This window comes from Malaya genurostris, chromosome 3, assembly GCF_030247185.1.
Source record: "Malaya genurostris strain Urasoe2022 chromosome 3, Malgen_1.1, whole genome shotgun sequence".
Lineage (NCBI taxonomy): Eukaryota > Metazoa > Arthropoda > Insecta > Diptera > Culicidae > Malaya > Malaya genurostris.
In genome coordinates this window covers 196,845,307-196,863,230 of record NC_080572.1, presented here as the reverse complement: position 1 = coordinate 196,863,230, position 17,924 = coordinate 196,845,307, and the positions used below count along the sequence as shown (strand labels likewise).

General features: G+C 35.7%; 2 protein-coding genes across 3 annotated transcripts in view; one reads left to right on the top strand and one right to left on the bottom strand.

Moving 5' to 3' along the window:
- The window catches only part of LOC131433909 (nose resistant to fluoxetine protein 6-like), a 65,988-nt gene that overhangs the window by 4,801 nt on the left and 43,263 nt on the right, over positions 1 to 17,924 (top strand). The window contains exons 3-10 of one of the 2 annotated variants that reach the window (XR_009230303.1): positions 1,516 to 1,681; positions 1,737 to 1,868; positions 1,946 to 2,303; positions 2,366 to 2,534; positions 2,591 to 2,784; positions 2,850 to 3,000; positions 9,875 to 10,204; positions 10,267 to 10,721. Coding sequence is in view for 1 of the 2 variants with exons in the window: in XM_058600524.1 (XP_058456507.1) it covers positions 1,516 to 1,681; positions 1,737 to 1,868; positions 1,946 to 2,303; positions 2,366 to 2,534; positions 2,591 to 2,784; positions 2,850 to 3,000; positions 9,875 to 10,204; positions 10,267 to 10,527 (1,761 nt within the window). In the remaining variant the exon portion in view is untranslated. Of the gene's footprint in view, positions 1 to 1,515; positions 1,682 to 1,736; positions 1,869 to 1,945; positions 2,304 to 2,365; positions 2,535 to 2,590; positions 2,785 to 2,849; positions 3,001 to 9,874; positions 10,205 to 10,266; positions 13,918 to 17,924 lie in introns of those variants that run through there. The other variant, XM_058600524.1, reaches the window with a different exon arrangement.
- The window catches only part of LOC131433908 (uncharacterized), a 289,089-nt gene that overhangs the window by 251,916 nt on the left and 19,249 nt on the right, over positions 1 to 17,924 (bottom strand). The gene's annotated exons all lie outside the window — the stretch shown is intronic.

The following is a 17,924-nucleotide window of genomic DNA, read 5'->3' as shown; positions in this document are numbered from 1 at the left end:
ACAGCATATTTGTTCATGTTATTCGCTGGTTTTATTGATAGCACTCCGCCAACACTATATTGCTAAATAAATTTCGAATACATAACGAAGCATAGAATTTCGATGCGAACGACCAAATAAACTCATTGAAATTCTTTTATCATTTCTGCCATACTTCTGGTAAAGTGGCTATGATTTTTCTCAACCACTCAATCGAGTGCAATCAGAATCAAACACAGATAACAGACTTTCGTACCGACATCGTGGTTCTGATTTTTTTCAATACGGTTGAAAACTTGTGCTGTCTGTGTGTTTCAGTATTGGGTATCGTTTTTTCGAAAGTTAGAAAATTGATAATTCCTTGCGTTTTCTGCATCCACAAACTTAAAAAAACCCTGTGGTTTTACATCTTATTCGATGCACATAAATGGAGCGTTTAATTTTACAAGTGACTTAGTTCCTCATACGATGTAATTCTTAAGGACTTAATTTGTCAAATGACGGAAAATTTTATTTGGAATGACTTAATGTTATATGAGCTTGAATTTTACTGGTTTCGACTGTAACTTGCGTTCTGCTAGCAAGTGCGACTGTATGAATTTAAATGCACCTTTTACCAGCCAAGCAGATCCATGCTCCTGCGGCTCAGTCGATTAACAGTCGTACTAGCAATCCAATTATTCTCGGTTCAAGTCGCGGTGGTTGCTATCAGTATTTTGTTTTTTATTTCGATGAATTTCATGTCATGGAATCTTAGACACAATATTAAATGTTCTTCGACGTAAATTTGCGTGAACTGCAGCGCTCCATCTAATAAGATGTAAAATCATCTAATGTGTGCATCTAATAAGATGTAAAATCACAGGGTTTTTTTTAAGTGTGTATCCATGCATAATTCTAGTTCAAACGCTTGAATGCATCATTTTTCAATACTCATACTAGGCAAATTTATTATTTTGGCTAATTTACTCGCCCCTCTGTGCACTTTTGCTAATCACATTAGAAATGAGTTTCTTCATCAATCATTTCCAATCGAATCAGTAGTGATTTTCTTAGAATTTAGATCTTTACTGATCTCGACTAGACATTATCATCATACAAAAATCAAAATAACTTAGAGATCAGATTAGTTGTGATTACGCAACTATGATTTTTTCCTTGACTAAGATCACTTGTGATGAAATTAGTAGTGATACATAACTATTTTGTTTATCCTAAACGACCACTACCTGTATCGGTCAGTATATGCCAAAACTTGTTTACGCTCGGCACGTGAGCTAAAAGCTCAACTTTTCGTAATCAATCGGTAAGGGCATTATCATTTCCCAATTGTGATTTAGAAAACGACGTGTTTTGGAATGATCTCTTCTCGGAAGAACCTACCAACGCAATGCTTTCTTTGGTATTCAGATTACCCGATATTATTGAAAATTTCCAGACCTCTATAATAGAATCTTAAGTAATAATAATATTACTATAGATTTTAATCATGCATTTTCATTCCTTGATTAGTTACAAATTTGTTTCTCTTTTCAGTACAAGATCGACTACAACGCATTCAAAAATGTGGACCTTTATCGATTAAATTATTCCACTCTCGTCGATTCCAAAATCAATAAGGACCTTACCGAAAACTATGGTATCAGAGGATACACCGATATTGAATACTGCGATAAAGCGAATAGTGATGAATTTCCGATCGGTAATGTGATAAAAAATTAAACACTCCAGGTACTGAGCATTTTTCAATTCAACAGATAACCTAGACATAATCTTCTTAGTGGTTTTGGCTACCTTAATTTTGTTAATGATTCTATCCAGTTGGTATGATCACTCGTGCAAGCTAAGCAGTGGATTAGACCATTATTGTGAAGATATGATAAGTAAATGTAAGAAATGAATGAAATCGGCAACTGTGTTTGTCCAAATAATCTATCAAAAAAAAACTGTTCCCAACTCTTTCCAGCTTCTATGATCCTGGTAGCGTTTTCAATCATTCGCAACTGGTACCGCTTAACTTCCCATTCGAAAGACCCGCTGAATAGAGACTTGCGGTTTATCCAAGCGGTACGATATCACACATTTATCCTGATTCTAATTGGGCATGCGTGCTTCCTGGAGCAAACCCGCACCGCTTGGTTTATAGAGGAGAAATTCCGACAACCGGAGGTTATGATCATCGTAAACGGATTCCAGATTGTGACTACATTTTTCGCCATCAGTTCGGTAGTGTTCACCATAATGTTCATTCAGAAGGTTCGGGAGAGTGGTCGAAACCCGGGAATGTTGGGGATGATACTAATCGTTGTTTTTCGCTACATTCGGTAAGATATTTGTTCCTGATGAACTCAAAAGTGTATTAACTAGGTCGACTTATTCACAACAGACTCACACCAGTTTACGCGCTAGTGCTACTATTTCAAGCCACTTGGTTCGTACGGCTGCAGGATGGTCCATTCTGGAGAAGAGCAGCTGAAACGGAACTAACCTACTGCCGTCGCAACTGGTGGGTGAACTTACTCTACCTGAATAACTACTACACATACGAGCAACCAGTAAAAGATTAAATTTTCAAGTACAATTCCACGATGTCATATGCAATATTTTCCAGTGCATGCAGCACTCGTGGTACCTAGCGGCTGATTTCCAGTTATCAATACTCGGAGTCCTTCTCGTCACATTGATTTTGAAACTACCGCAACTGAAATGGCCTCTACTGGCAGCAGGAGCTACGATAAGCTTCACGATATCTGCGATAGTAGTCTATTGGAATGGTTTGGATGGGACCACCATTTTTTCACCTGAGTAACATGTTAACATCCAATCATAAATGCTTTCGTTAGGCTTACATCGAATCGATTACATTTCAGAAGCAGACGAATGATGTTCTGGTATGATATCGGCTATCAAAAAACCTATTTGCCTACTCACATGCACCTCAACATGTACGTGACCGGAATCGTTCTTGGGTTTCTGTACTGGAAGGTTAAGGATTCCAATTATAATTTGCGTTCAAACCGGGTGAGTAGTAACTAGCAACTAAATTAAAATTGCATTTGTGACGAAATCTAGTAAGAAAATCCTTTTTCAACCCACCTAGTGGTGTGATAATCAATACAGATTTCTGGAAAAATGGCCTGGCAACGCTAGTGATAATGCCGTTTTCTTGTCATTCAAACGTTATAACATACTTTGTCCATTAAGATAATTTCTGACACCAATTTGGATTATAATTTCCGACAAAAATAATCCAATGACAGCTTTCAACCGAGTCTAGGATTGTTGATGCCGTTTCATTCTGTGACCTGTTATTATTTGGTCACAATGTAGGTCACTGAGTTCAGCTTACATGATTGTTTCAAATATTGTATATTTTTGTATATTTCCATTGTCAGTATAAGTCTAAGTAGACCTTAAATGTCAAACGCCTCTCTACTTCGTGCTGACACTCGTTTGAATTCTGCTTAATAGGAAAAGTTGATGTCAAGAGTAGGTTTTCGTTAATCTATTTATTTTTGTGATTTATTCATTTTATTTTTCGTTTATCGATTAATTTATTCATACTTTTATTTACATTGTTATTGTTTATTCATTTACATATCCATTACTTATATATTATTTATTTATTCATATATCTCTATTTATTTACATTCATATATTCATATATGAGAAGTTCGTGTCCACACTTCATCAGACACAGTCGAAGATCGCGTCGACTGAAACAAAGACAATAAAGTGTAGCGAACAATAGTGTATTCTGGGGACGGGTATAGCGTGATGGGATAGTCGATGCCGTTCACGCAGCCCACCTGGGTTCGATTCCCAACCCCGCACATAGGGTCAGAAAGTTTTTCTAACCCGAAGAGGTAAATTTCCTTAAGTTTAAAACTACTATAATTGATAGGAACAATAGTGTATTCAAAACGAGCCTTCGCGACTAAATTCAATTTGTATTGATTTCAAGCGCTGCATAGTATGACCAGCAACAAAGGAAACTGAAATTTTACTACAAGAACGGATACATTTTGACGTAGAAAATGTTTATGAAATACCATTCAACGAGGTTTGTCACTCAGTGTGTGTGTGTTCGGTTTAGACGTGGACGTGATGCAATTGCATTCGCATCGGTTAACAACCAGGTGCACAGTGTGGAATATGATAACGTGAAATACAAAATCTTTGTGTATGTGGTGGCAATAAAGGGGCGTGTACATGACCTTCCCCCAACTCAAAATCTCCTAAAAGGCATACTCAGTTTTATTAACTGACTGTACACTATTTTCATTTGAACAATTTCATATCCGGATTTCTCATAACAAATATAACTACTGTGAAACATATCAAAAAAGAAACTTGTTCCACATCATACGAACACAGTTCGCTTTTCCAATTTCACAATCGTTGCGATAAAAGTTAAGAAATACAATACAAGAACAATGTTTGTTACTTGGGTAAGGCGATTCCATCTTAGGTGATTTTTAGACAGGGCGAAAGACACCCTTGTAAATTGCTGGTAACTTACGAGAATCGGCTGATTACATAGCAGTTTTGTGAACAACCTACTCACTACAGTATACCTTGCACATAAACTGCGAAAAAGATAACTTCACCCAAAGACAAGGAAACTCGCTCAGCAACGGTAAAAAGTGAGCGCAGTACTCCAGTTTCAAAAATACTTTGATCATCGAGCCAACTAGCATTGTCACCAATGCGCAACAAGGCACAAGCTGTAGAACTAGCAATGATCCTGCGACTGCATACAACAAGGAAAACGAAAAGAAAATAGACACTCACAACAGTACGTTTGACAACAACAACACCGACGATGAACCAATGGATGATAAAAGCCGCGAACAAAGTGTCCCCCAATCATCGCTGGATATAAATGAAAGCTTCTCTCTCCCAAGAAAAAGGGTGACGAGATCCAATAACAAAACAAAATATTTTAACTAACAAAAAAACGACTCATTCGGCCACGTAAAGCTTGCACGCAAATAGGTATGAATAGACAATTTTTATAAAAAAAACCTTTTTTAAATTCACCTAGTGATATCTTTCTCATGCTACTTATATTTTCAAAAATATCATTAAAAGATTCTGTGAAGGTTTTTTTTCAAATTTGAATAAAATAAGAAACTTTCTTTGGGTAAGAACTTACATAACCTTTTCATATTGTAAACAGTTATGTCAAGTTAATTAGAATTTTTCTTGCATAAACTTTCTGTATAACAAAGGCAAGATTTTTATAGAAAAAAATCATTATCATGACATTGTGATAATACCAACCCGTGGACAACTTGACAGCTCCCATACATCGAGAATATAAGTAAAAGTTTTTGTTCTCTGGTTCCACAATGGCGTCGTAAATAGAGTAACATTTGGAAATAACGTATCTGTTTTTCGACAATCTGCGGTTTAAATTTTTATATTTAAATAAGTAAAATAAATTTTGCTAGCAATTCTTGACATTAATAAAATAATTATAATGATAAGTTACTATGGTTTAGTATAAGTATAATTTTTCTCTTTTCATCAACAGAAGGTTCAAAAGTCGTTCATCGCATTTCAATGAACAATGAACGTGAAGTAAGGTATTCTACTGAATCTTGAAGAACAAAACTACTAATTTGAAAACCAAGATTAAATCTATGGTTCCCTTATCTTTATCCCAGTCTTTAGAAGAGCATCCAATGATAACAAATACTCCTACAAATGGCTACTAATTCCTTGCGTTTTCATTGATACGACTAAATACGTTAGGTACTCTTTACGTACCTAACGTATTTAGTCGTATCGTATTGACGTTGGGCAAACCGAAAGAGAAAGTAAACAAAGAGAATCTCTCATTGTTACATTCGTCGTTTTGAACATTTTATACAGAATTTATCATTGAATTTTCGTTTTTCCTTGCAAATTTTTAATAGCAATCCCAGATCTACTCTCATTTAATTGAAGTTCACTGAAATGTTCGCTCACCATCGCGCGCCAGTGATCAGTTGGGTGTATTTAGTGAGAGCACGTGAGAACGACTCGTGCGAAGAGAATGTGATTCTCTCGCATCAGCTTCTTTCAACACAAGCACGCACTCAAAGTCTGTCAAATGGACACTGAGAAGAAGTGCGCTTTCCTCTTCGTGTGAAGCACACCAAATGTATCCGCAGTGTAGGAATGAAACTTACACACTGGTGTATTACTCTAGTGAATTGCCATCTCTGCCTGGTGGAACAACAATTTGACCAAATTGGTACTGCATAAAGTATGGCTGATCTGAAAATTTACTCTTCTTTAGACAGAGCTTAGATTTTCTGTTCATAAGAGGATATAAACAACTAATATATTTATTAAACATTGCCTAGATTCCTTCTATGTGATCTTTGAAAATAAGTTTTTTGCTTGATCAGACCATGTCAACTCCGAGCCATTCAATTCGATAGTGTGACCATTGTTTGGTTTAAGAAAAGAAGCTCTGGGCTGGGTCGATAATTAATTGCATTTGTGCTGCATTTGGTGCAATTTTTCACCTTTCACCGAAAATAAAATCAATATTAGTATATCATATATTCAGATTTACATAGATTGAAAGTACATTTCACATGAATTCATATCAATGTATTCTCTCCCAAATTAACAAAAGATTGTATTTAAAACAGTAGTTATATTTTTTTCTTTATACAGCGCCTTTGGAGAAATGTATAGTTAGTTGGAGGATATTTAACCGGTTTCCGGTTCCGAAAGCACCGATACTAGTGAAGAAAACACTAGTCAACAGCTTACTCCGATTTCTTAGCAAAAGGTAAACTGATTCGCACAAATCATGATTCCAATTGAAGCTCTCTTTATCTTAAAAGATAGTGTGCAATTTTATCCAGATTCGACTTCCGAAATTATAGGGCGATAAGTGTCGAAACATTGAAATCGTCATTCAAAATGACGATGCAAAACCGGTGCACGTCAGTACGTGCTGATACGGAAGAAGAAAACACCATCGACTTTGATCCATTCGCAGCGTGCTTTGTTCAATTTCGTATATCGTGCTTGGTTTCCACATTTGAATCTATATTTTTCAAGTGAACATATGTAAATCTTTTATTCAACTTGTACCCGTTGGTTAGTATTATCCAATCCATATACAACCTGACGGAAATGAGCCTGTTTCATAAATGTTCCACTGAATTCAGGAAAGCGCTAGTGTATCTTAGCAATACGGGTGCAATGAATTACGAAACAAAAATATTACAAGAGAAACCAGTACTTCATTACGTTATTTACGGTCACTGTGTATGCGTATGTAATATATTTAAAAGGAGCGTAATTTTCATATTGTGACTCACGTAAGAACTCCTGAATGAAATCAAAATATTGCGAATTTTTCTAACAGCGTTGCATAGCAACAAACTTATCTATAATACACGTTATAAATATCCAAACATGCGTATTTTGTAATCGTTCAATCTTTTAATTGACTCTGCCCAACGTCAATACGATACGACTAAATACGTTAGGTACTCTTTACGTACCTAACGTATTTAGTCGTATCGTATTGACGTTGGGCAGTGTAAGTTTCATTCCTACACTGCGGATACATTTGGTGTGCTTCACACGAAGAGGAAAGCGCACTTCTTCTCAGTGTCCATTTGACAGACTTTGAGTGCGTGCTTGTGTTGAAAGAAGCTGGTGCGAGAGAATCACATTCTCTTCGCACGAGTCGCTCTCACGTGCTCTCACTAAATACACCCAACTGATCACTGGTGCGCGAACATTTCAGTGAACTTCAATTAAATGAGAGTAGATCTGGGATTGCTATTAAAAATTTGCAAGGAAAAACGAAAATTCAATGATAAATTCTGTATAAAATGTTCAAAACGACGAATGTATCAATGAGAGATTCTCTTTGTTTACTTTCTCTTTCGATTATTACGGTACTCTTAGCAATTCTTCCCTCCAATTATTTATTGATAAAAATAACTAAAGCTATCATCTTTTAATCTGCACAGAAGAAATTACCGAGAAAAGCAGGAATATTTCGCTATAATCGAAAGAGAAAGTAAACAGAGAATCTCATTGTTACATTCGTCGTTTTGAACATTTTATACAGAACTGTTTTATTTTGCTGATTTTGCGTGGCCCACGTCACTGGTACGCAAACCATACACCAGAGTGCTCACCGGCGTGTACACCTCTGTGAAAGTATCTGCATCCACCTGAGAATGTACCTTATGATCAAAAAAGAACCGGAATATTTATTTTAAAATTCCCGCGCTTGTCCAATCGGTAAACTTTTATTCTCTCAACGTTGGCAACACTTTTATACACATTCTGTCAAATTTTGACGCATATCGTACGATTAGTTTTTTTTTGGCGTCTATACAAAGAAGTTGAAAAATTTTCGTGTGGCGATTTTTATAATGGATGAAAATGTAGAACAACGTGCGTGCATCAAATTTTGTGTTGCAAATGGATTTAAGTGTTCCGAAACGTTGAAAATGTTAGAAAAGGCCTTTGCTGAATCGTGTCTAGGAAAAACACAGACATACGAGTGGTATAAACGCTTCAAAGGCGGTCGTACAAGCTTGGATCATGATGAGATCCCTGGCCGCCCAACAACATCTGTTACTGAAGAAAACATTGAATCGGCGAAGCAAATCGTGTTGCAAAATCGTTCTGTACCGATTAGAGAGATTGCTGTGTTGTTGGGCATCTCTTATGGATCAGCCGAACACATTTTAACTGACGCGTCGCTTCTCGGCTGGTGCCAAAAAAAGCTGAATTTCATTCAAAAACAGCGTCGAAAATTTTTCAACTTCTTTGTATAGACGCTAAACAAAAATTAATCGTACGGTATGCGTCAAAATTTGACAGAATGTGCATAAAAGTGTTGCCAACGTTGAGAGAATAAAAGTTTACCAATGGGACAAGCGCGGGAATTTAAAAATGAAAATTCCGGTTCTTTTTTGATCATAAGGTATTAGCTCTGCTCTAGCACTTTGGTGCAATTCAGTGGAGAAGGTAAAAGAAAATAAACAAACACACTCATGATGAGTGCACACTTTATACAACAGTGGTGTATATATGTGAAAGAGAAGAGCGCTCGTTGAAGCTGTCAGTGCGAGGGGAGAAATTTTGCTTGCACTAAGACACTGACACTAAGAATCCTTCCAGGTCGGGACTCGATCACGACAACTGGCTTGTAAGACCAGTGCCCTATGCATTGAACCACCAACCCGTGTCAAAAAAGTCACCACTTGTGACTGAACACCTAACTTAAAATAAATTTGAAAAAATATTAAAAAAGTTGTTAAATTTCTTACACACGTTGAGATCTCTACTTGGACTTAAGACGGTTATCTATCCAGAATTGGTGCTATGCAATAACTTAAGCACACTAATTGGAATGTCAAATCCACACATCATCAGTGCCCAGTCAAGGGTGAATTAGCATTCATGTAGAAGCCCAAAACAGGGTAGTTTCGTTCACATTTAGATACAATAACGCATATTCAAACTACCATCAAATGTCGTTGATAAAACCCGTTGTTACACGCAATGATGTCACAATGACTAGACTACATGACATGGTTGAAAATAATTTCATGTCAACACAGAAAACAAGAAAAAAAGAAACCTCATTGAAACTTAGTGGCACAAAAATCAAATCGATTCAAATAGTTTGTTCGTCGGCACAGATAAAACTATTTTCTAAATTTACATCTATTTTCATGCACATGTCTGGAGACTGAAATTGAATATAAAGTTACTTCACATCAATGGTGGTTTTTGGATGGATTTCCGATTCAACTGATGTCTATTTCACAGCACTATTGGTTTACATGTCGTGTAAATTTCATTATTTTTTACTGTGTGTCTAACGCAATCATTCTCGTTTTCTTCACTACAGCTTTTCCGAATAGTTTGGTACCTGTTGTACATCCTTTGGCCTACCCTGTTCCTGTCGGGTCAGAACTTTTACGTCAACGATTATCCGAAGCCATCGGTTTGGATGGCCGTTTACTTTGCGGTAGCTCGGTGTTTGTGGGCTCTGTTACTAGGCATTGGATTTTTTGGATTCGTTTATCGAGTGAATAAACCGCTAACCCGGCTGCTGAATATTCATCTATTTGAAGTACTCGGTCGCCTTACCTACGGAGCCTACGTCGGGCATTTCTTTATCATGAAAATAATGTTCTACAATGTGCGCCAGCTGGATGATTATACCGATTTTCAAGTGGTGAGCGGAAACTTTTAGCATGACTCGGATAAAATGATAAATGATTAACACCTTCATTTCAGGCAGTACGAATTCATGCCACACATTTTTTGTCCTATGTGTTGTCGTTGGCACTGACACTGTTGGTCGAACTGCCCGTATCAGCAATACAGAAACAACTTCTGGTGAACATTATGAAACCGAAAAAACGAACCGTTCACAGAAACGACGAAACCGGAGCGAATGCCGAACGACAACATTCAAAAAGGACCGGCAGTGTCAACAATGGATTTGTCTTGGAAGCAACCTACAAAGGTTTGCCGGAATTTCCGAACCCATCGTGAAAACTGCACAACAAGAAAACTCTTTTAGTTAGTGCTCGATTGGCCGTATGCCAACCACTACTTGTATGAAATCAATAATTTTTCCCGTGTCCTTGAACTTTCTTTCGTATTTCAAGTGTATACCGATGTAGTAAATCACCTAACCTAACACGACGAGGGGAACGGTGAAGATTTTATGTTGCTTTCTAAATCAGGTAATGAAAATGTTGATTAAAAACCGCTTCTATCAAAGCATAGCGTATTAAATGTTGCCACTTATTATGTCAACAAACATAGGCCTTTGTTATTTTACATATTAAATTTTGTTTCTGCTGCTAACCGAACCGACAACAACAACATTTTTATTAGCATCGACCAGAAACCTTAAATCATCACCATTCAATTGAAGTGTTTTTCAATTTCCAGCAGGCTATTTTTTTCACTACAAATTTCTAGCGTCAACTGCATTTGTGTGATAAAGTGTACGAGAAGATAAAACGGACCACCGTAGGGAAATGTTGCTGTAGACGAATTTCGCGCCGAATCGTATTCGGAGTACTGGCAACCAGAGCTAATAAAAGTCATTTTCATTTTCTCAAAATAGACGAAAATGACAAGAAATTACTGTCACTCTCAACTTTGCTTGCAAACTACGAGAACGAAAGCCATGCCACTTCCGGTGAAACCCTCAACGAGTAAACACGTCGTATCGTGTTAGTGCGGTGAAAATTCGAGTATTTCGCGAGAAAGAAAAGATTTTCATCCGTACTTCGGTGACCGCCACGTTGTCACATAGCGAGGGTTTCACTTGTAGTCCAGTGAAAAGAAAGTCCATTGGACTATAAACGAAAACTAACTGGCAATATAGCTAAATCGCTGTGCCATCAATCGGCGTCATCTCAAGTGAGGTGACGCCACCAGAAGTGAAGAAGAAGAAGAAGCCATGCTCACTCAATGACATAAGCGGGACAGTAGTTTCAAAATTGAGTTCTTTCTTTCATTTGCCCTTTCAGTCATTTGCGGTTTTAAGTGCAAATTCCATAATATGCAGTGTCGGTATTCAACCGAAGCGTTGAGAATCGAAAATGACAGAAAAAGGTTTCACAATGTCTTTTACCTGTTGGGGCTCGAATATGTAGTAGTATTTGTTTCAAAGAGGTTCAGTGGTGTAATTACTTCGATTTGTCATATTTTAGTCACTCTTTATAGCCAAGCGTCACAAATTTTTAATAAAAGAATTTTATTTCGATGAAAGAATGATCATTGAAATTGTGCTGATGCTACCTGAAGACGTTAGTTTGGTTTCGTTTTGTCATAGAGGAAAGAGTGACGTTGACAATTATACTCTCTCTCTCTCTCTCTCTCTCTCTCTGTCTGTCTTTCAATGAGAAACGAGAATGCTTCGTCTCTCTTCGTTTGTTCTGGTGTCGGTCATTTACGAATGAGTCAGTACAATATTGAAAATGAGAATGTTGGATTGGATTCTTTCATTGAGAATGCGTGACAATTTTAAGCTCTGCTGGCTGGACATCCTCTTAGATTTTAATGAACATTTTTAAAAAACTTTGTTAAAAAAACTACTTTACATACTTATACTGAAAAAAATTCTAATCGAGTCCTACTCTGAAAAAATCGATTTAAAAATTCAGTATCGATTTACAAGGAAAAAAAACACATTTTTTATTTAGAGTATATTTTGTCCCAAGATAGCTAATTATATTCTCTACCAATCGTGCATACATTGCAAGATGGGTACTTTTAAGGAAAAAACGTGCTTAATCCACCTAGCAGTGAGATGATACTTTTTTTTTCTTTATCAATCCGCGTGTGTTTTTTGCATGAATATTCTTCGGTGTTTTTTGGTTCTCATGACATTATTTTAATGACCGTCGTTTGAAGCGGCAATTTGAGATTTTAATCATTAATTACTCTGTAATTTTGAAACTGGAAATCGTATTGAATTTGAATCTAAACGTGTGACAATTGAACATTCCATGATATGTCGAAGTAGGTTCCACTTTAGAGTTTACGGTTATTTAAGGTACTTCCAGAGCCGGTATTCAGGAACCAGCATAACCCAAACCGATTCGTTTAGCCATATGACGAATAAATTGCAATAATTTTAAGTCCAACTTTAAAGCTTTTCGGGATTGTCATCTTCCATATCGGTTTGAATTTTAAAAACTCCTCACCCTGTATTTCCAGAATCGGAAGTCAGAAAAAATTCATTGATTTTGTATGGGACCATAAATCCTTAAATATGAATTTTGGTTTTTGAAATTCGATTTGGCCTTCTTTTAAGAAAACGATTGAGCTTTGAGGAACGATACTGGAACCGGAATTCGAAAGTCGGTTTAACCGAAGTCAGTTAAATTCACCTGAGGAGCTGTATAGTTCACATTCGATTCAAAATGTTTCAAAATCAGTGTTTATTTGGTTGTCGATTATTCAAATCAGCAGACCCGATTAGACTCATTAATTTATGTGAAATGGACTTTTTTATACTTAGATTTCAATTGAATCTTAGATTCAGCCATCTACGAGAAAAATAAGTTACAAAATTTTAATTTCGTTTCACATATCATCCTGTAATTCCGGAATCAGAAGTCGGAACCAAAGATATTTGAGAAACCATGTTTGGGAACATACGACTTTTCATATGTATCTAAGTTTGTAGAAAACGGTTGAGCCATTTCCGAGAAAATGGAGTGAAATTATTCGTCACACACGCATTTGCTGATCTCGACGAACTGATTCGAATGGTATATTGGTGTTATGTTCTTTCAGCATTTATTGCTGAAAGTAGTTAATCAACATAATCAACATCAATTTAATCAACATAATTATGGAATTGCTTTCCACTCGAAAATTCTGCCATCATCTGGTTCACATATGCCATATTCAAACGATTATGTTGCCAAAAACGAACCGTGCTAAAATCGCTCCAAGGCAAGTGAAAAAGGATACTGTACACAGTCTTTTTGGTACTTATAGAAACAATTGTATGGAACAGTATGAAAAATCGTGTTTCACGTTGCTTCCAAGCATTGCTTTATCATACAGCGCTCAAAATCCCTACTGTTGGAATAGGAGGAAAAGTCGCTTACACAAAAATGTCGATATCTCCGTTAAAAATTGACGGATTTTTATAATCTATGGCTTGTTGGATAGCTATTACCGTGCGGAATCTAAGTCTTTGAAAATTTTGACATAAAACTTTGTATAACTCAAAAAGTAAACATCCGATCTCAAAAACATTCAATAGTGTTTAGAGTGACGGGGAGACCTTTCATTTGCGACTAGTTTGATCAAAATCGATCCACTTATCTCTTAGATCTCCGGGCCTCGTAAAATTTTTCTAAAGTTATAGAGCGAATTCAATGCCAATTTTGTATGTTTATAAAAATAGGTAAAAAGAACAAAGTATAAATAGTATAGAAATTCCGTAGATACATGGTTATATACATCTTGCTTAACTTAAGAAAATTATTATGAAATGAACACCAAAAATTTCATATAATATCGACAGAGTTAATCTCTTCAGTTTTGTTAAAATTTCGGCGAAAAAAATTAGTTATTTTTAAAAAATAAAACAAGGGAAGCGTTTTACCCCATCTAGCCCTATTTATGTAAGAAAGAAGAGAAAATCTTTAGAAGTCAGCCGTTATTGGAAAACGAATAACGAAGCCTTTTATTCACTGCCTACGGTTAAGGCTTTGCTGGTAGACCGAACACAGTTTGAGCATGTAAGAGTCAAGGGAAAGGAATGATTATATCAATTACCAGAGTATTGCATTCTGATTCGAAACTAAACCTGATGTTTCAACAGACCTTGCACACACTTCAAAGGTGTACAGAATAATAATTCGAATAACTCGGCAATAAGTACACGATGTGGCTGGCAATCTGTGAATGAGGAGACCAAATATGAAAACTATACAGTTACAGTATTCAAGGAAAAACAAAGATGTGAAGATAAGTAAGCAGATTTAAATTTATTTTAAATAAATAGAAGGATTCTCGCAACTAAACTTTTACCGTCGACTAGAGGAGTCTTAGATTTAGACCAAAGGAGTCTTAGACTTAACCAACTTATCAACGCAAGCCATACGAGTCTCTGATGGGTCAGAAAGTAAAGACAAATGTCGTTTGCCATATACTATCAGAACCGGTCGGGTTACATATTCTGTCTCCTTTTATAACCTCTAGTACGTTTTAAATCATATAATACCAAAATATGAAAATCATTGACTGACCAGAGGACATAAATAAGAATGTTGAAAAAATGTAAAGAAGAATGCTTCCTCCGGTTCCATGCACGGAACGACCGAAATTAGCTCTGCGCCTAATTCGTATTACTGTTTTTGAGTTAGTTGATTTTAACAACAAAATTTTCAAAATAACTATGAAATTAGTTAAAATTGAGAATTTAATTTGCTGAAAAATAAACTTATTTTCAGAGAATGTATTTATTTGGCGAATATCATGAACACAAACCAGAAATACTTAAATCCAACACGAAATTCTCATTGACAACTAATTTTGTTTTAAAATCATAAAATTTGTTTCCATTTATCTATCACCATCATTGCTGAAGGACAGCACAAAGAAAACAAAAATGAAATTGGTTTTATTAACAAGTTTATTAGCCAAAAACTCATGAGAAGTGTCAAAGCAAAACAATCAATTGAAAAACTAAAAAGGACAGTTGAAACTGCTTGCGAATTGTTTTGATGTTTTTCGCATGTGTTACGATATATCCATATATAAATTTCTAAACCGATATGAAAAAATGACGTAAACTGTATTTATTCTGAATTTGTGCGCATTTGCAGCGATTGTTCGTAATAATGTTTTTACAACACAGAAGTGAGTTTCGAATGTTGCACTCTAATTGTTTAAGTCAAATGATGTTTTTTCTTTTATCTTCCAACCTTCCGGGCTGCGCAGTCCGGTGTACTGCTTGTATTCGGTTTTTGTTTTTCGAGTGCTAAAAGTTTTCAGTGATAGAGTCGATTTCGCGAAGTCGAATGAAGAAAGCAACGATTTAGAAGAAAAATTTTCAAAAAGTAGTTTATGTTTCGTTTATGTCTTTTTCTCCAATACAATATCGTATTTTTATACCTGCCAATATAGATAAGACAACCGAATATTTTTTCGGTAGTAGTGTGCCATCTAGCGGATAGTAGTCATTACGGTGTTAACGTTTCTTCGGTATAAGTGCACCATATAGCTGCAAATTGCAGAAGCCAATTCAACCATTTATGTTGGTTGAAAACAACGTTTTATTTCTCTAATTCAACTGAAAAATTAGTTGAATGGAAATGAAGCGTGCCGTAGCTAAGAAATTACATATTTTATTATTATAAAGGGAATGATATTTTATTATTTTAAAGGAAATGATATTTTATTATTATAAAGGGAATGAGAATTCTGAATTAGCAAAAGTAAGATTTTTTTTTGTTCTATCAAAAAATAACTAACTAATATCAGAAAATCAACTAATTTTTTCGCCAAAATGCTGAATTCGGTTTTTCCGTGCATGAATCTGATCATTACTCGAATCCAGTGGTGGAATGGTACGAAACCAACGTTGTTGTTTTTGTACCGAAGGAAGAAAACTCTGGTGAATTATGAAGGAAAAGCGTCGATAACCCAAGTAACATTTGTGTTATGCCAGCTTATTTGTGACTAGTTTGCAACCAGAAATTTGAGTTATTGTTACTTACATCTAACCACTTGCGTGACTCAAAAAGCGCTGTTTCTACTAGTTTCTATGTCGGCTAAAAATAAGTTGTCGTTACGTTGTAATGCCATACTGAAATAACTTATTTCTCCATAACTTGAAAATAACTTGTTTTTAAGTAAGCTAGTTGGAACTTTGTCGCCATCGACATTATAAACATTGAATGAAATATAATTTTTTTCTACCAACATTAAAAAAGCAGGATAGTATTTGAAATTACAAAGTTGATACAAGGTACGTATTTCACAACGATTTCAAAACTGTCGATCAGAATTAAATTTCAATTAACTGGTTTTTATGCACCTTCAATCTAAATCTGTTTATGAAAACATGAACAATAAACAACGAAAAAACCTTATGTTCAGAATGCTCAAAATTAATCCAAGTAGAGCGATTTTAAATTCATATATCATGATAATTATAACATCACAATCGATGGTTAATCCCTATATCGTTTTCTTCGAGTTTATAATAGTGCATAGAACAAAAATGGCTTTCATTATTTGCGCCAAAAAGTAGTTTTGAAAAATGTAATATCCTGGTTTTATTTATGTTATATACACTTCTCGCGCCTCCATGGTGTGATCGTCATATTCAAGCCAACAAAAGTTTTGTCGTGAATACGACTTACTTTACTATGGGGTGCCTTTTCAAAATTTACCCTCTGAGAGAGTGATAAGTTTTTGATCGTGAATATCTCTTGTTCTTTCCAACGAATCAACATAATTTTTGCTACATGCCATCGGAAATATGATAAAATATTCTGTTGTGTGACATAATCTCAAATAATTCAAAATTAGGCTTTTCTGAAATGTTTGGTATAGACAAGTATCAAAGAGTATAATTCATGAGGCGCGTTCGCCTTTTTCGTATTTTTAAAGCTCATAGCTCAGTGATCTGTGAAAGGATTTATATAATCTAACCACCAATAGAATCGAAATTTTTCAACTTAAGCGTGTAAAGAAAAATCATTGAAGTATTTCAAGAGTACACTATTGAAAAACCTGTCTCATTTGACCCATGTCAACACCAGCCAATCAGAACGCGTTCTGAGGAAGAGAACAAAATATCTGCTGCTGTACAACAAATCGTTCGAGAAAATGTTCCGAACAGTGTTTAATATCGTAGTGAGTTCCACAATTTGGTCCTTCTGAAAGGCAGGAATGAATCCCGTACAGCATCCGGATAGTTTCTTTCAATGAAATGCAAATCCGAAATGAAATATCGAAATTAAAATTCTATATGCTGCTATTTTTATAGCCGTTAGGACCGCCCATTAGTGAAAAAGCTTCAAACGAAATCAGGTAAAAACAAGCCTCTCAACAAAAATTGGATCAGTTTGGATTCTATCGCCACTGCGAGCAGATGTATTTTGTGTCGTTTTCAAAGCTAGTTTCGCTTTCGACCAGAGCGATTACGTCACAGCTGCCAGTCATTAGCATTGGTGAAAAAACAACGGTGGAGAGCATTACACAAAATCAGCCGTTCTAATGGCTCTAAAAGTTTTCTAAAGAACTATTAGGATTTGTGTTTCGTAAATCGAAGGTAATTATCCTCAGTTTAGTGCAAATCTAAAACAGTTTGGTTAGGTTTGTGCACTTTTCGCTGTGTGAAATTCACAGTAATCGAGATCAAGTGAAACCTTCTTTGTTTTTACGGAAAATGTTCCAGA